This window comes from Tamandua tetradactyla, chromosome 7, assembly GCF_023851605.1.
Source record: "Tamandua tetradactyla isolate mTamTet1 chromosome 7, mTamTet1.pri, whole genome shotgun sequence".
NCBI lineage: Eukaryota > Metazoa > Chordata > Mammalia > Pilosa > Myrmecophagidae > Tamandua > Tamandua tetradactyla.
Window position 1 is genome coordinate 73,179,378 of NC_135333.1, and position 19,542 is coordinate 73,198,919.

The window sequence follows — 19,542 nt, forward strand, 5'->3', positions numbered from 1 at the left end:
TTGTCATTTGGAGCTCTAAAAATCCTCAAGGGCCATATAAAATAAAACTTACAAACTATTTCAAGTGATACTCATTAATTATTCTACCCACCCTGAATTTCCAGAATAACTCCCACGGGGTGGATATTGTATTAAGTGCTGGGGACAGCGATGAAGGCACAGAGCATGACCTCAAGAAGTTTACAGCTAAACGGAGTACATAAAAACGAACTGGTCATTTCCAACTATGATGGCTTGGAGCGGTGTACCCTAGAAAAACATGTTCTTAAACTTAATCCAGTCCTGCGGTGCAAACCCGATGTAAGAGAGAACTTTTGATGAGATTACTTCAGTTAAGGTATGGCCCAGTTCAATCAAGGTAGGTCTTAAACCTATTCCTGGAGTCCTTTGTAAGCCGAATGAAAATCAGACAGATGGAGAAAAAGCCACAGAGGGAGCGGCCAGAAGCTGAAATCAAGGGAATCCATAAGAGAAGGGAGAGGCCTCCATGGGTGTGCCATGTGACAGAGGAACCAAGGACCAAGGATCACGGCAACCAGCCCAGAACACCAGAGCATCACTTTGATACGGCCTTGATTTGGGCTTAATTTGGAATTCTCCTGGCCTCAAAACTGCGAACCATTAAATTCCCGTTGTTTCCCATTATTACATGGTATTTGCTTAAGCAGCCAAAGAAAACAAAAACACCAACTTAGGAGGCCAGGGGCTTTTGCAAATGGAGAATAATATTTACTACAATATATAATTTGAGTGATTCTTATTTTATTAACTGTACACATCTAACTGTGGTAGGCAGCCTCTAAAATGGCCCTGAGGATTCCCACCTCCCCGCCTCACGTGATGTCTTTCTTGTGAGTGCAGACTGGACCTGGTGCTGCACTTCTAGCTTCTAGTCAATACAATAGGGTGAAAGAGAAGAGATGTTGCTTTCAAGAAAGGTCCACAGGGTGAGCTTGGAAGAAGAACCTCCCCCTTTTGAGCTCCGAGGTGACTGGCAGTCTAGGACAGCATCCTAAGGAAAGACTGGTGAGAAACTGTCAGTCAGAAACACACAGCAAAGCCATACCTGGATTCTGCCCCACAAAAAGGGTGAGACAAGTTTTGAGATGATTTTTTACATAGAAATAAATAACTAATCCACTAATAGAAAGATGCTGAAACACAATTAAACATTTGAAGCATAATTTCAGCATAATTGTTCAAAGTAAGTTCTATAAAAACTTTTAACTACAATAAAAAATTTAGTTTTATTCTTTTGAACACCTCAAAGTAGCAAACAAAACAAACACAAATAGAATTATTAGAAGCTCTGTTGCTATTCTTTATTCATAAATCTATTCTAAGATACAACAGTAGTTTAAACTTCATTTCTTTTTGTTATTCCCGTAATTCTTTACACTTCTTTAAGGCTAGAATTATACTTGATACCTTCTATAGGGCAGCAATACTTCCTTTGATGCCATTCCAAGCTTTCAACAATCTCACCAGATCAAAAAGCAAATATTTAAGGAAATGATTTATTGAACGACTGATTTTCAGTTGGAAGCCAGGACCTGTTTATTTTTCCCACAGTGATTTAACCCAGGCTGCCAGCTGTAAAGGTAGGTTTGTTTTAAAGTTCATCTATTCCAAAAATAAGACAATTTAAATTCTCATCTTTCACATAGATTTTGGATTCTTACAACCTATTTTCTCCATCTTAAATAATGTGTTTTAATATTTGCTTAGCCAACATTTCATTGTGTATTATCCTATCATAACCATATGTTGATATTGCCTGATAGCATTATAAATTATGTATAATTTATTTCATTATTTAAATTTTAGGGTCATTTAGAATTATATCTCCTAGGAAAAGAGGAATCAAAGTAGTATGTATTAGCTAGGGTTCTCTAGAAAAATCAGCAGGAAATATCCGTGGATATAAAAGTGTATCACATAACCATGGGAACATAGAGTCCAAGGTCTGTAGGGCAGGCCGCAAGCTGCCAACTCCAGTGAAGTTCCTCAATGAACTCTCAGGAGAGGCCCGCTGGACAACCATAGGAATGGAAGAGTCCAAAATCTGTAAGGCAGGCTGTGAAGCTGACAACTCTGATGAAGGGTCTGGAAGAACTCCAAGGGAGAGGCTCGCTGGCTGAAGCAGGAAGAGAGCCTGTCTCATCTGAATCCTCCTTAAAAGTCTTCCAGTGATTAGATTAAGCATCACTCATTGCAGAAGGCACGCCCCTTGGCTGATTACAAATGCAATCAGCTGTGGATGCAGCTGATGTAATCATGATTTAAGTACATGAATATCATAGCAACAGACAGGCCAACACTTGCGCAACCAGACAAACCAGCACCACCACCTGGCCAAGTTGACACGTGAACTTGACCATGACATAGTGTACTTACATTCCTTTTTTAGGCATTTGGTTAAGTCATCATTTGAAACCAGAATATTGAACTCCACTTTTCCTTTTCTACTTTCTTATTATATATGATCATCCTATTTTTGCATCTCCTTTTTTGCCTCCATAACCAGACTATTCTCTTAAATGTGTTTTACCCTTTCTTTCCTCCATTAAAATCCTTCAATGACTACACTTTGAGCTGAGGATAAAAATCTAAAATAATCTCATCATCAGGCCTCTAACCACTTCTCCATCTTTATCTGTCACTTTCCCCACTTTCCATAATCTCCCACAATATTGGCCTCTACTTAGATTTCTGTTTTAGTTTCCTGGCTGCTAAAACAAAACAAAAAACCATACAGTAGGTTGGCTTATAACAACAGGAATATGTTAGCTCATAGTTTTGAGGTCAGAAGTCCAAAACTGAGGTGTCCGAAGGCAGTACTTTCCTAGAAGGCTGTAGCATCCTGAGACTGGCTGCTGGCAATCCTTGGTCCTTGGCTTTTCTGTTATATGGCATGCACATGGCAGCATCTTCTTTTCTTTTCCAGGTTCCCTTGATTTCCAGCTTTGGGCTGCTCCCTCTGTTTTCTCTTTTATCTGACTTTCACCTTGCCTATGAGGGACTGGAGTAATCTGTACTAAAGTCCAACTTGATTCAGTTGAATCGCACCTTAACTGAAGTAATGTCTTGAAGAGATCTTATTGACAATGGGATCTCACCCACCCAATTATGGACCAAGACCAACAACATGTCCAAACTGGGGTACACAATTTAATCCACCACAATCTCAAATATACCAGCCTAGGTATTTGGGGATAATTCCTGTTCTCAGAGAGTTTTTAGACTAGTGAAAGAAAGCATTGCAGTAAACAACCATGACAGAAAAACCATATCTTCTTTTGCTATCGCTGGCACCTAGCACAGCACCCAGCCCGTGGGTGACCTGCAAAAGCATTTTGCGGTTAAAGTAAGAGAGTATTGGGCTAATTAACCAGATGAAAGGAATTAACGTATACCATAAAAATGTTGTTGCAACTTTGTTTCAAACAAAATAGATATTAATGTCTAGGTAAAAATGAAATAATAGAAGTATAAGATCACTGGACATGGCTGTAGCATAGTACAGAACACTTATCAATAAAAGACACTGAAAAAAGATGAATTTAAGGAGATCTTTTCATTGAGGTATGCTATGTATGTGCTGTAATCCTCTATGTCTGCCCTTGCCTCAAATATATGTGAATCAACAAATAATAATTTCCTATAAGTATCTAAGAATAAATGACTAGCGCACAGAGTTTTAACATTTAATAAGTCATTAAAGTGTAACTGAATGAAAAATATTTCTCCTTAGCCCAGCTTCCTAATGTCACTCATAGCAAATTACAGCATGTGTGGTTTTTCATTTTGCTTTGTTACTATAAGTTATAGTTTACTACTATAACTACAAGAACAAAAATAATTACAAATTATTGTAATTGTGAGAGGAATTTCCTGGAGCTTTCCAAAGCCATAAAAGCTAAGATATTTTCTTTCAGTTCTTCTACTGGTATGGCCATCTGTGATGGAGGAAACCCAAGGCCATGAATGGGGAATCCACTCGAATTATCAAAAAAGTTTGTCAGAAAACAACCATACAAGGAGAATGGTAATGTGTCCATACCGTATAACACACATATACATTGCCCTGACCTTATCTCCCTAAATAACAACAATCCAAAATAGCAAATACACATTAACCATAGTTAAATAAAACAAGATGGTCTTCTCTGTTTTTCTGCCCTAGAATTAATTCTCAGGTCCAGGAAAAGATGATGCCCTGTTGTTCTGAGATTGTGGAAGTACAGATGGCCCTGAGGATTATACTTGTTCTCCACCTTTGAAGGTTTATAAGTAGAATTTGGAGTATAAGATACAGGAAGAAATATTTTCATTCATATTTTTAAAAAATGTATTCTAGAAGCAGTTAAAACTGTGATTTGAATACCTAGGGAAAAAATAAGTCCCATTTCTCTGGAGTGTTCAAATACATGGACAACCTCTTGGCAAGGAAATTGGAAAGAGAAGAAATTTTTACAAATTTATTGGATGAGTGGACATTTAAGATCCTGTTCAAATCTATGATCTAATGATTCTATGAGAATAGGGGGTAACAATAATATTTCCTGCCAAAAGTTCTGGATTGTGATTTCTTTTTGTCAATATGAAACTTCACTTCTGTGTCAATCTCCTTCTCAGTCATTTCTGGAGAGGAGAGAAAAATATTAAAATAAGATATGGAGAAAGGAAAATTTCTATAATAGTTTAGGAAAGAAAATCATTATAATTCACACATCCTGCACAATACATGGAAAACAGTTTTGATCAAAATAATATATTAAGTGGATTTTCTTCCTCATTTACAAGAATTCCATAGAAGGCCCTTCTTAAGTAAAGATTAAATTGGAGTTTCCCATATGTACAGTTTCTGTAGATGTGAGGAATGCTGCCCTGCTAGTGATGGATGGAGAAACCATTTGATTTGAGAGGACAAAACTACATGGTGATAAGATGAAAGATTTATAAGATTTTACTTATGATCAACACATTTTAAATGGCCTATTATTTATACAACAAAATATATGTGAAGGTCAGAAGTCCAAGAGGGCTGCCTTTGAGAGACTGGAGAGAAACGTGGAACGATTAAACCTCTCCACCTGGGGTATTTCTGATATTCTCTCGTTAGGGACTCACAATTTAATAAGCCAAGCACTCAACCTTGAGGCTTACCCTTCTGAAACTTATTTCTGCAATGGCAAAGCTAAGCCTACTTATAATTATGCCTAAGATTCGCCCACAGAGAACCTCTTTTGTTGCTCAGATGGAGCCTCTCTAAGCCAACTCTCAAATAAACTCACTACCTTCCTCCTCATATGGGACATGACTCACAAGGATAACCCTGGCCCTGGCTTCATGGAATTAAGAATGCCTTCTTGATGGAAAGGGGGAAAAGAAATGGAACAAAATAAAGATTCAGTAACTAAGAGATTTCAAATAGAGTCAAGAGGTCATTTTGGAGGTTACTTTTATGCAAGCTTCAGCCAGATATTGCAAATTGCCACCATGTATGCCAAGCCCCAACCAACAGTATTCCTAAAAGCCCCACGCTCTAAGACTCTATAAATGTTTTACTTAGTAATTTTATTTTTTCAGAAACTTAAGGCTTCCAGATTGTTCCCATGCCAGATAAGCCCTGAAACCCAGAGGTACCAATCTCTCCAAGAATATCAACCAGTTTTATTCCTCTATACCATAAGACCATTTTAGCTTCCCCTTTGCAGCAAGAAGCCAAAAAGGTAATTGCCCAGATATCCTGAAGATTAAGAGGAAGTTCAAATGAGAGGGAAGAGGTGTAACTGAGAAATTAGAATTCAACAAGTGCTTGTAACCACTGACTTTTTACATAGATACTTCTTTTTAGAAACTCATGCTTTAGAATAGCCAGGAGGAAATACCTGATGTGGTTAAACTATAATTCAGTAGCCCTGTTCTTTGATAATGATTGTATAACTATATTGCAAGAAAAAAAAAAAAAGAAAAAGTCAGTTACCTGTGTTTGTAAGGATCTATTTCTAAATGTTTTGTTCTGTTTTATATATATATATATATATATATATATATATATATATATATATATATATATGAAATGTTACTTTAGTTTGTTAAATGCTGACAGAATGCAATATACCAGAAATAGAAGGCTTTTAAAAGGGGAATTTATTAAGTTACAAGTTTACAGTTCTAAGGCCATAAAAATGTCCAAACTAAGGCTTCCAGAGAAAGATACCTTGACTCAGGCTGATGCTCTGTCACATGGGAAGGCATGTGACTGGCACCTGCTGATCCTTCTTCCCAGTTCTATTGCTTCAGTTTCTGATGCCAGTGGTTTCCTCTCTAAGCATCTTTGGGCCTTCACTTAGCTCCTCCAAGATATAACCCTAAGTTCTGGCTTGCTTAGCATCTCATGGGAAGGCACATGACAATATCTGCTGGGTTATGCATCTCCAAATATCTGTGCTAGGTGTCTGCTCTGTCAGAACTCCAAGCATCTCCAAATGTCTGTCTGTCAGCTCTGAAGCAAAACCAAAATATTTCTTCTGTTAAAGGACTCCAGCAAACTAATCAAGACCCACCATAATGGGGTAGAGTCTAATCTAATCAAAAGTCACATCCACAGTTGAATGTGTCATATCTCCATGGAAACAATCCAAAGTTTCTGCCCCACAATATTGAATCAGGATTAAAAGAAACATGGCTGCCCCCACAAGACTGAATCAGGAAAAAGGAAATGGTCTTTCTTGGGTACAAAATAGCTTAAAACCAGCAAACACATGTATGTATACACACACACACACACACACACACACACACACACACATATCTGACAATACTATGCTGCCTTAGTTAATCTATCTCTATTGTAAGTCTTAAAATTGGGTAGAGTAGGGGGGGTGCATGTGTAGTTCAGTGGTAGAATTCTCACCTGCCATGAGGGAGACCCAGATTCAATTCCTGGCCCATGTACTTCCCAAACAAACAAAAAACCAACAAAAACAAATAAACAAACCAAAACTCAGCAAATGGAATGGTGACTCTAAGATTAGAGAGTAGGACTGCTGCAATAACAGGATACTCACATGGAAAAAGAATGAAATGTGACCCCACCATAGCAGCACACAAAAAATAAATATATTTTTTTTTAAATTGGGTAGATTACTGTAGAATATAGCAAGACCTAGAGGTACACAGATGCTAAAGATGGGGGAATGACTACCCAATGAGGTTGCACTTAAATACAAAAGGGAATGTATAGAAGTGATATAGCTAATTAGTGGGGTTATAAATAACATTACTATATTGAAGGTGAATATGATTGAGAGGGGATATATACTGCCATTTATCCCACTGATTAAATCTACAATTATAAATAAGTTCTTGCATGAACTGTTTCAAAGTTTTAATTCCAGACAAAGAGTCAAAAGTAGAGGGGTATAGGGAGGAAACCAAAAATGCATGCTATGGCCAAAAGTTAATAGGAAGACATCAACAGTACTACAGCACTACCAGGTGCAACTAATCAGTGGGGTTGGACAAGTGAAAAATGGTAGTTTTGATTTGATACTTGGTGACAACAACTTGATGTTTGTTGGTTCTTTGTCCCTATGAAACCAGTGAAAATTGTCTAAAATTAAGAGTGCTGGTGATTATACAGCCAAGTGAGGAAATGGTAAGTCACGTTTTGTTCATCTTGATCATTATCTACGATGCCAAATAGATGGAGGAAGTTGAAGGGTACAGTGACTGAGAAGCAGAATGATACATTTATATCATGGAATATGGCGCAGCTGCAAAAAGGAAGGACACTGAAAGGCACACAACGAACTGAATAAACCTTGGGGACAACATGTTGTGCTAAATAAGCCAGAAACAAACAACAACAAAAAAATTGCTAAGGTCTCTTTCAGAAAATACTTATAAGAAAATTGGAGCCTAGATGTAAGACCTTATAGAAGCCACACTTAGTCTGAAGTTGTAAGTGTATTTTTAGACTCTAAGACACTCCTCAGCTATATGTGTATAAGCTGATATTTCCCTGGAACACAGAGCACCCTATGATACCTAAGACCCAGAAATGGAATTCAGCAGCCCTGAAAGTTAGCATAGCTATATAATAACAGTTAAAGTAAATGAAAAAGAGATCAGGCTTCAATTAGAGATAAAAAATGAAGACAAACTGGCTGGTTTACTTAGGTAAATCAGAACACAGGACAGAAGATGATAATGAATGTACTAGACCTTCACCTACTATACGAGACCAAAAGCAGATAGGTTTATTATGTCTGGAATCTAAATTTTCTAAAATACACACTCTAATCAACTTGTCTGGACAGCTCATTTAAACAACCCAAACTCCTGAAGTCTAGAATGGGAACAAGGCCTTGTAATTCTGTATAGCTTAATGTCATACCAGGATACATCTCAGACTATGGTAGGATGATAACTGAACGGTATTGATAGAGTCCCTTGAGGGTCTGAAGGAAGAAAAAAATGAAGCTATTAAACTTTCCAATCTGGGAAACCCTGGGTACCATCTCAACCATTGGAGACTCCCAAGAAAACAGGCCAAGCCCTTGATTTTGAGGCTTGCCCTTAAAAACTTATTTCTGAAGTGGAGAAACTAAGACTTAGCTATAATGAGGTGTACGAGGTCTTTCCAGGAAACCTCTTTTGTTGCTCAGATGCAGCTTCTCTCTCTCTCTCCCTCTAAGCCCAGCTCTGCAAGGAAAATCATCACCTCCCCACTCCATGTGGGACAGGACATTCAGGGGTGAAAGTCCTTGACAATGTGGGGTATGACTCCTGGGGATGAGTCAGACCCAGGCACTATAGGATCAACAAGCCTTCCTGACCATAAGGGGGAAAAGACGTGTAATAAAATAAGACATCAGTAGCTAAGAATGATCAAATAGAGTCAAGAGGCTATTCTGGAGGCTACTCTTATGCAAGCTTCATTTAGATGGTGCTAATTGCCATTGTTTGCTAAATGCCAACCAATATTGCTCCTGTTAACTTTTAAGAATAACTGAGGCTCAAACTGAGACTCAATAAAAGCTTCATGCACTAAATTTATTTTCCTAGAAATTATAATTTCCAGAGGGTTCCTGGACCAGATAAATCTTGAAATCCAGAGGTATAAGCCTCTCCAACATTATCAACTAATTACATCTCCTTATCCTTTACTGCTGACACCCTTTCTCAGCATGAAAAAGTCAAAATGGGCATTACCTAAAGATCCCTATAAATTGGGAGAAGGATCAAAGGAGAAGGAGTTATAACAGAGAAAACAAGTTTTAACAAGTATGACTGCTGAATCACTATTTTCTATATTGATGTTTCTTCTAGCATCCAGTGTTTTGGAGCAGCTAGAAAGAAAAATCTGAAATAGTGGAATGGGGCATTACAAACTCTGAAATCTGTTCTGTCACTACTTGTTGAAGTGTGCTTTGAAATTATTGGGGTTTTTTTTTCCTTTATTTGTATATATGTTATATTTCACAATAAAAAACATTTTTAAAGATTGGGTAGAGTGTACTACTACTACTAATCAATAAGAGGGAAGAGTAAGGAAGGGATGTCTGGGGTTTTCTTTTTTTATTTTTATTTCTTTTTCTGAAGTAATGCAAATGTTTTAAAAATTATCATGGTTATGAATACACAACAATATGATGATACTGTGAACCACTGATTGTGTATTTTGGATGGGTTTTATAACGTGACTATATTTCAATAAAATTACATTTATAAAAAAACAGTACTTTACATTTTCCAAATACTCAATATCTATTCACCGTATAGAAGATTCACTTTCTACATTTATCAGATGGCCACATCATTAGTAACATTTCTATATCCAATGGTTGTTTATCATAAATAATTGACTGATTAATTAAAACCCCTAACTCACTTTACATAACTATTCAAATGCCAATGGTAGCAGGACAAAAATGAAACATTCTATGGGAAAGAGATTTGAATTCTCATTTGCAAAGCAAGGGCAAACGAACATGAAGTCAGCTGTCCCTATACCTCCATTCTAGGTATGGTTTGGATCCCAATGAAGGGATTGAAGATAATGTGAATTCCCTTCTGTAATACTGTAAATGTAAATGACAATGGCATTTATACTTATGTAGAGAGGGGTTTTGCCTCTACAGGCCACATCCTTATCTCAGATCCCTATGGATGGCTACAATTCTGCCTTTCATTACAAAGCACCATTTTAGACCTGACTAGGGTTTCTTCATAAAAACAAAGCCTGAAACAAATATTATGAGCTACTACCTAATGGGATCAGGAAAGGAAGAAGTAAAACTTTCTATATTTTCAAATGGTATGATCATATACATAGACAAATCCTAGAGAATTTATTGGAAACAAATAAGTTTAACAAAATCACAGGATATGTGACCAATTTACCAAAAAAATCAATTTTATTTCTATAAACTAACAACAAATAATTTGAAAATTTAATTTTTAAATGCCATTTACAATAGAACCCAAAACATATGTTTATTAGAATATGCATAAAACCCGCAACTTGAAATCTACCACATTCCTGAGTAAAATTAAGGAAGACTTAAGTGAAAAGAGAGAGAAATCATGTACATGGATCCTAAAACTCAATATTGTTTATATGTTGAATTCTTCCAAATTAATATATAGCGTCATCACAATCCCAATCAAAATCCCAGCAGTCTGTTTTGCAGAAATTTTTAGAAAATGCAAGGTCCTGGTATTCCAAATATAACTTTGAACAAAGAATGAATTTGAAGGAACTGAAGGTCTTACTGCAGCTAATTTCAAGGCTTCCCGTGATGCTACAGTAATCAATACAGTATGATACTGTAAGAATAGGAATATAGATGACCGAGACAGAATAGAGAATCCAGAAAGAGACTCATACGGATATGGTCAGTTACTTGTCCACAAAGCACCAAAGTAGTTCAAGGGAGGAGAGGAAAGTCTTTTCAACAAATTGTACAAAAACAACTAGATATCCATAAATGTGACACTTACCTCGCATCTACACAAAAATTAACTTGAAATTTATATAAGCAAGCTTATATAAGTTAAAACATAAAAACATCTAGAAGCAAACATAGAAGAAAAATCTCTGTGATCTTCATGTAAGCAAAAATATTTTAGATAGGACATAGAAACCATGAACCATAAAAGAAAAAATTGATAAATAAGACCATTAAAATTGAAAACTTCTGCTTAAAGGCACATTAAGAAATTGAAAAGACAAGACACAGACTGGGAAAAAAATATTTTCTATCTGTATGTATATCTCTATCTATCTGACAAAGGGCTTATATTCATATTATATGAAGAACTCTTACAATTCCATAATAAGAAGACAATCAAATCCAATTTTTTTAAATAGACAAAAGATTTGGACAGACATTTTATAAAAAGATATAGGAATGTCCAATAAATGCATGGAACCATATCATTAGTCATTAAGGAAATGCAAATTTAAAACTGCAATAAAATACCACTGTACACCCACCAAAATGGCTAAAATTAAAAATACTGACAAAATCATGTGTTAACAAGGGTGCGGGGCAACTGAAACACTCATATGTTGCCAGAGAGAAAGTAAAATGATATGACCACATTGGAATATATTATGATTGTTTCTTATTTACCCTCAAAGAAATGAAAACATATACCCACACAAAGACTGGCACACTAATGTTCATGGCAGCTATATTCACAATAGCCAAAAACTTGTAATAAGTCAAATGTCCATTGGTGAATGAATTAACAATTTATGATATATCCATAAAATGTAATACTACTCAGTATAAAAAAAGGATGAACTTCTGATACACACACACAGTTTCAAAACTATGATGAGCAAAAGAAGCTAGATATAAAAGAGTACATGAAGTATGTTTTCACTTATATGAAATTCTAGGATAGGCAAAACTAATTTATAGGGAAAGAAAACAGATCACTGAATGCCTGGGGCCAGAGTGGGTGGTAATTGATTACACGGGAGCAGAAAGGGACTTTGAGGGAGATGAAAATGTTCTACATTTTGACTGTGTTGGTAGTTACAGAGGTGTATATATTTTTTAAAACCCATTGACCTGTACACTGCAGTAGACAGGTTTTCTTATATGTAATATATGCCTCAAATAAGCTGATTTTTAAAATGTCAAGGTCAAGAAAGACAGAAAGCCTTAAGAATAGTCCCACATTAAAAGAGAATAAAGAGACATTACAACTAAATGCACTGCATGATCCTGAACAGGAAAAAAAATATCTGTGTATGACATCATCAGTGTAATATATGTCTCAAATAAGCTGATTTTTAAAATGTCAAGGTCAAGAAAGACAGAAAGCCTTAAGAATAGTCCCACATTAAAAGAGAATAAAGAGACATTACAACTAAATGCACTGCATGATCCTGAACAGGGAAAAAAATATCTGTGTATGACATCATCAGGATCATGGACAAAATTTAAATATAGAAAAGTTTGTAAATTGCAGGAATGCAATATACCAGAAATGGAATGGCTTTTAAAAAAGAAATTTATTAAGTTGCAAGTTTGCAGTTCTAAGATCATGAAAATGCTCAAATTAAGGTACCAACAAGAGGTTACCTTCACTCAAGAAAGGCTGATGCTGTCTGGAACAGCTCTGTCAGCTGGGAAGTCACATGGCTGGTATCTCTGGGGTCTTTGGGTTCTGGACATCTCTCTCAGCTGGGAAGGCACACATAACATCTTCTAGCTTTCTCTCCTCATTTCATAACATTTCCCTGGGGGTGCCTTCCTTCCACACCTCCAGCGGTCTCTGGCTGTGTGGATTCTGTTTGTTCTGAGTTTTTTCCAAAATAGTTCCTCTTAAAGGCTCCACTAAGCAACCCCACCTAGAAGGGGTGGTAACACATCTGTATGGAAACCATCTAATCAAAAGTTATCACTCACAATTGGGTGGGTCACATCTCTACAGAAACAATAAAAAAGATCCCACCCAGCAATATTGAAGGAAGATTAAAAAGCAAGGCTGTTCTGAGGTACGTGACAGTTTCAAACTGGCACAACCATAGATTACATCATAGGACTGTATCAGTGCTAAATCTCCTATGTTTGATAATTGTGCTATGGTTATTTAAGACAAAGTCTGTGTTCTTAGAAAACAGTTAAGGACAAAGAGACATGGCATCCCTAATTTATTTTCAAATGGATCAGCAGTGATTGAGAATGACCAAGTGAGAACTCCAGAGTAGATAAAATGAAATATAAACAATAGCAAATATGGGTAAATGTTATATCGGTGTTCCTTATACTATACTTTTGAACTTTTAAGTTTGAAATTTAAGTAAAATACTAAAAAAATAAAAGGAGTTAAAAGGTAAGCTTCTGGATGGAAAAAAAGAAGAACTATTTTCCAGTTCTTAATTGTACTATCTATCACAGCCAGGGTATATTGAAATGATGCATCCTACTGATAGTAAGGGAAGAGACCAGACTATTTATTAGGGACCTCTAGTTGTTTCTCTGGGGGAATTCAGGGAAATAAAAATGGGGGAATAATTCCTCAGAGTCATTAAAGAAAGTATCACCTGCTCTTCAAAGACAGAATCTTTCCTTGTTCCCATGAACCAAGATGGCATCAAATTTCTCAAGCTGTGATCTAAAAGAGCATTTTCTTTCTCTTCCAGATCATCTCTGTCTCTTTCCACAATGGACTAAGAATGACAGTGAAAAGCATTTATTTGTAAAGAATCAAAATTAATACAGGAAACAAAAAGTGGGGGGAAAAATTCCATTTCCACTTTTGTCTTCTTTACCTATATGGAACCAAGGGAAGTGTAATGAATTCTCTTCTTACAGATACAGTTGTAGGTTTTAACGCAATTGATACTTGCTACTCTTGTTGCGGTTAAAAATGCACATTCTCCTCTTCCAGAAGGCAAGTTCATTATGGCAAAATTACTGTAGAACAGAAAACATACATGGTCAATCATTTAATTCTTGATTTTTTTTTCAGTCTGTTGCCTAAAAATCTAGAATGTGAAAATGTTAACCATGCTTTATGACTAAAATATTTTCTTTTCCTCTTAGCCCACTAAATAGAATAATGGGCTCTTGATCTCACCTATAATCTCCCATTTTATTCACAATAGAAATTTTCGGTCAGAAGGCAAAATGATCTTGAAATATTGCTATAGGATTAAAATATACCAAGCCTGACATAAATATAACCAAAGATGTAAAGTATTTGCACTAGGAAACTATAAAACATTGCTAAAAGAAATCAAAGACCTAAATAAATGGAAGGACATTTTTGTTGTCAGGGATTGGAAGACCAGACATTGTCAAGGTATCAATTCTACCAAAAGCAATTTACAGGTCAATGCAATCCCAACCAAAATTTCAGCAGTGACCTTTACAGAAATGGAAAAGCCAATCATCAAATTTGCACGGAAAGGTAAGGGGCCCTGAATAGCCAAAGGAATCTTGAAAATGAAGAACCAAAGTGGAGGACTCACATTTCCCAATCTTAAAACATATTACAACATTACAGTAATCAAAATAGCATGGTACTGTCACAAGGAAATCAACCCTCACATTTATGGCCAAATGATTTGGCAAGGTGGCAAAGACTAGTCAATTGGAAAAAAATAGTTTCTTCAACCAATGGTGCTTGGAAAACTGGATCTTCATATCCCGCCCCCCCTCCCCCAAGAAAAAGGAGGATGCCTAACATACACCATACAGAAAAATCAACTCAAAATGGATCAAAGAGCTAAATACAAGAACAGAAATATAAAAAACTCCTAGAAGAAAACAAAGGGGAGACTCTTCAGGTCCTTGTGTTAGGTAATGATTTCTCAGACTTTATTCCGAAAGCACAAGCAACAAAGAAAAAACAGATAAACGGAACCTCATTAAAATTAAAAACTTTTGTGCATCAAGTAATCTTATCATGAAAGTAAAATAACAACCCACACCAAGGGAGAAAATATTTGGTAATCTCATATCTGAAAAAGGTTTAATATCCAGAATGTAAAAAGAAATCCTACAACTCAACAACATAAAAACAAGCAATCCAATTAAAAAGTGGGCAAAGACTTGAATAGGCAACTCTCCTTAGAAGATACGTAAATGGCCAGAAAGTACATGAAAAAATGTCCAGCATCATTAGCCATCGGGGAAGTACAAATCAAAATTACGAGATACCATTTCACACCCACTGGAAGGGTACTATTTTAAAAAATGGAAGATTACAAGTGTTGGAGAGGATACAGAGAAATAGAAGCACTAGTTCATTGTTGGTGGCAATGTAAAATGAGGCAGCCACTGTGAAACAGTTTGGTCATTCCTCCAAAAGTTAGGTATAGAATTACCATGTGACCTAGCAATTCGACTTCTAGGTACATACCCAAAATAATTGAGAGCAGGGACTTAAACAGATATTTGCACACCAATGTTCATAGCTGCAATATCCACAATTGCCAAAAGATGGAAGCAACCCAAGTGTCCATTAGTTTGATGAATGGATAAACAAAATATGTTATATACACAATGAAATATTATTCAACCATAAAAAGGAATGAAATTGGCAACAACTTGGATGAACCTTGAAGACATCATGTTGAGTGAAATAAGCCAGACATAAAAGAACAAATTTTGATCTCACTGATATAAAGCAATTAGAAAAAGTATACTTATAGAGTCAGACTGTAGAATACAGGTTATTAGGGGATGTGGTATGGGTAGGGAATAGGGAGTTAGTGCTTAAATTGTACAAGTTTCTATATGGGATGATGGAAAAGATTTAGTAATGGATGGTGGTAATGGTAACATAATATTGGGAGCATAATAATAAGCTCTGAATTATATGTTTGAATGTGGGTAACCTAAAATTTCTCCTTTTATCCACATTCAAATATATAATTCAGAGCTTGTTATTATATATGAGACAATAGATATGAGATATGTATATGTATCAAATGGAAATAAATGAATTGGAATATAGTCAGAGATGAGTCTTTTGATTGATATTTTTCTTTTATTTGGGGGTTTTTCTTCCCCCTCCCCTATAAGGCACAGGTTTAACAGCTATAGCTAAAACATGATGAATCCAGTGAAAAAAATCTAGAATAGGACTTTTATCACTGCAAAATGTTGGATTAGGTGCCAGAATTACCTTCCTACTGAAAACAACTAAAAATGCTGAATGAAAGTTGTTTTTTTTTTTTTTAATCTTCTTGAATAAAGCCATGAACTGGTCAAAAGCAGATTCATACTCAAAGTCTCAAAAGAGGTGGGACACCCCCCCCCCAGAAGAATATGTGAAGTAATAAGCTAATTTTCTTGGAGATATGCTGAAGATGGTGAACTTAAGCATTGCTTTCTCATTGACTCAAAGGATACAGGCCAAAGCCCAAGTTCCATTCAAGATGGAATTCCAAATGTAAGACTAGCTATATAGAGCTGGGACTGTAAAGAACTATACGCTCAATATAAATAACTATAAAATGGTATAAAGAATTAAATATAAAATAAATAAAATGGACTATCTTGTAACTTGCATTTAAGCAGAAGGGCAAAGAATAATCTCACCTAAGAACCTGAAGTCAAGGCATCTCTCATGTGAATGCTATGTTATTTAAGACCATTCAAATCTGCCACAGGAAAAAAGAAACAAACAATAAAGGACAATAAATTAAATTAAGTAGCTTGTAAGACATAGGAAGAACTCATTAAGATGTGTGAAATACGGATAAGTAAAAGTTAGACTTAGACATAAGATCTAGGAACAGTAAATAGAGCACGTGCATGCTGAACATAGATGGAAAAGGAGGAAAGGACCAAGTAGAGACTAAATGTCATGCATAAAATATGCATGAGGCACACAGGCACTCCACATTCATGAGGTATTAAGTTCACCATCCTTTGGCAATACACATTCTGGCCCTTAGCCCAAGAAATACAAATAAAATTCATAACTGTTCCTCAGATTCCTTAGCGCATTGCAGCTGGAGCCAGGCGAACATGCCCTCCATTTTCCAATAGAGAAAATGTGTGTTGCCTCCAAGCTTCTTCTGTCTATTTGAAGAAGGCCTTCTTACTCAAACCTCAAGTCTAATAACAGAAACCACACCATCATCAGGGAAGGATCACACAGTAGAGACAGGCCATATGAAAAGTGTGTAATGTGAGATTCAGGTAATGTGGTCCTATCTTATCCTAAGTCTTGCAGTGTGTTTTAAGTTGATTTAATAAACTGTGTGATGTAAGCATCTTAATTTGGCTTAAGTCTCTTTGTTCTGTAACCTCTGGGATAGTTTGCCTGGCTATCATTATGTCAAGGTAATTTCCTACAGACACCTTTTGTAGGTGTGCACTCCAAAACTGCACTACTTGTGGGCTGCAAATTTTGAATTTAAAGTGATCCAGTTTCACAATGCCCCAAGGTATCCAATGAAAGAAAATTCTTAAAAAAAGAAAAAAAAAAGCAAATTCTTCCTGGAGGAAGCCACTTTAATATTAGACCTCAATTTCCACACAGCTCAGGAAGAAAAATAATACACTGAACACAGAAAGAGAATTGTATCATAATCAAAAGCCAGCATAAGCAACAGAATTGGAATTATTGGATACTGAATGTAAAATAAGTATTTTTAATATCATTCAGGAAATACAGCTTGAAAACGTAGGTAGTAAAGAGAGTTGAAAACATGAAACAGAAGTCGTAGAAATAAAACATACAATACTTAAGTTTTTTTTTTTTTAATCAATGAACAGTCTCATAGCAGATTAGAATCAAACATAAACCCAAGGGTTTGGGTTGTCGTTATTACTGTTGTTGTTGATTTTGGTTTGCTGGTTGGTTGGTTGGCTTTGGATGGAGCTTGCAACACGATTATAAAAGTTATATAATTATAAAAGTGACATCTTTCTGAAGAAGAACAAGGTGGTAGGAGGGCACGCTCAATCATATATCAAAGCTACAATAATTAAGACAGTGTCTTATTAGAGCTGAGACAGACTCAAATAACCTCTGAATAGAAGGCACAAAATAGGCCCACGGATACATCGGCATTTAAAACTGACAGAAGTAACACTGCTGATAAGTGGGGAAGGGATGGACTATTTTAATAAGTGATTCTGGGAGAATCCATACAAAACAAATTAAAAGAGATCCCTAACTCCCTATTACACACCATTCCAAGTGAACTAATGGTCAGAAAAGACAAAGGTAGAAAACTCTTAGTAGATAAAATGGACATATTTCTTAAAGTTCAGAATCACAAGACATAAAGAAAAAGATCAAACTACATCAAAGTAAAAATTCACTGAAAGACAGTATAAAGAAAATGAAAAGACAAGCCACAAAGTAGGAGAATGTATAACATAGACATTTGAACAAAAAAAGATTAGTAGCTCAAATATAAAAATAATTCCTTAAATCATTAAGAAAAAAAAGGTAAGCTAAAATAGAAAAATGGGAAATAGAAAAGTAAGGTGATTTATAATGGAAGAGGAAGTACAGCTAGCCCACAACATGAAAAAATTTCAAACTCATCAGAAATCAGAGAAATGCTCATTAAAACTACAATGAGATGTTATATGCACACACTAGATTGACAAAATTAAAAAGTTGGATTATAAAAATGTCGACCACTAGGTGGATCAATGGTCATTCTCACCCACCACTGGTAGAAGTATACTTGGTAAGACCACATTTAAATCCCTTTGGAATTCCTAATCAATATTTTCAAACTCTTCAATAAAGCAATTTTTCTTCTAACAGGTAACCAACCCTTATTGGCAATTCTAAAATCAAAAACTCTGAAAACCAAAGATTTTTAAATTTATGGAAAACTTGAAAAACATTGTGTCAAGACCTCACCTAAACCGACATGAAACTACTTAGTTTTAATGAATCCCACCTAATAAGAATCTTCTCATATGTCACTGTATGAATATTAATGGATTTTAGGATAGATGCTACCTTAGACTCTGCTCAGGATGTTAAAAATATACAAAATAAACACTCTATCATTTTTTAAAAAACTGAAAAAAAAAATCCGAATTGCTTTGACATACTGGCCTCAGGGATTCTGGATAAGGGATTATGGAACTGTATAGAATTTAAAGAAAATTTTGCATGTGTGTAACAAGAATCATGTACAAGTATGCTTCAAGTATCATTTGTAGCATAACAAAAAAAGGAAAACAATCAAAACTCTATTGAGAGTGGAATGGATAAAGTATAATATATTTATTCAATGGACTACTATACAACAATGAAAATAAATCAACTATCCCTAAACACATCTACATAGATGGATCTAGAAAAAAAAGAGATTCAAAAAGAGAAAGAAGTCATAAAAAAATGTACATAGTATACTTCCATTTATATAAAGTTTAATATCAGACAAACTTAAGCAATTTATTGTTTAGAAACATATACATTGGTGGTTAAAAACTATAAGAAAGACAATGGGTTTGTTAATATAATGTAATTTGATCAGGCAGGGGTTAGAGGGATACTGGAAAATAAAAATTTTCC

The 19,542-nt window shown here is 35.5% G+C and overlaps 1 protein-coding gene across 2 annotated transcripts in view; it reads right to left on the bottom strand.

The window, feature by feature from the left end:
* Positions 1 to 1,307: 1,307 nt before the first annotated feature.
* Positions 1,308 to 19,542, bottom strand: part of LOC143691503 (killer cell lectin-like receptor 2) — a 31,875-nt gene continuing 13,640 nt past the window's right edge. Inside the window, exon 8 of one of the 2 annotated variants that reach the window (XM_077170045.1) lies at positions 1,308 to 4,644. In XM_077170045.1, the coding sequence (XP_077026160.1) occupies positions 4,635 to 4,644 (10 nt within the window). In that variant the 3' untranslated portion in view covers positions 1,308 to 4,634. Of the gene's footprint in view, positions 4,645 to 10,436; positions 13,953 to 19,542 lie in introns of those variants that run through there. The other variant, XM_077170043.1, reaches the window with a different exon arrangement.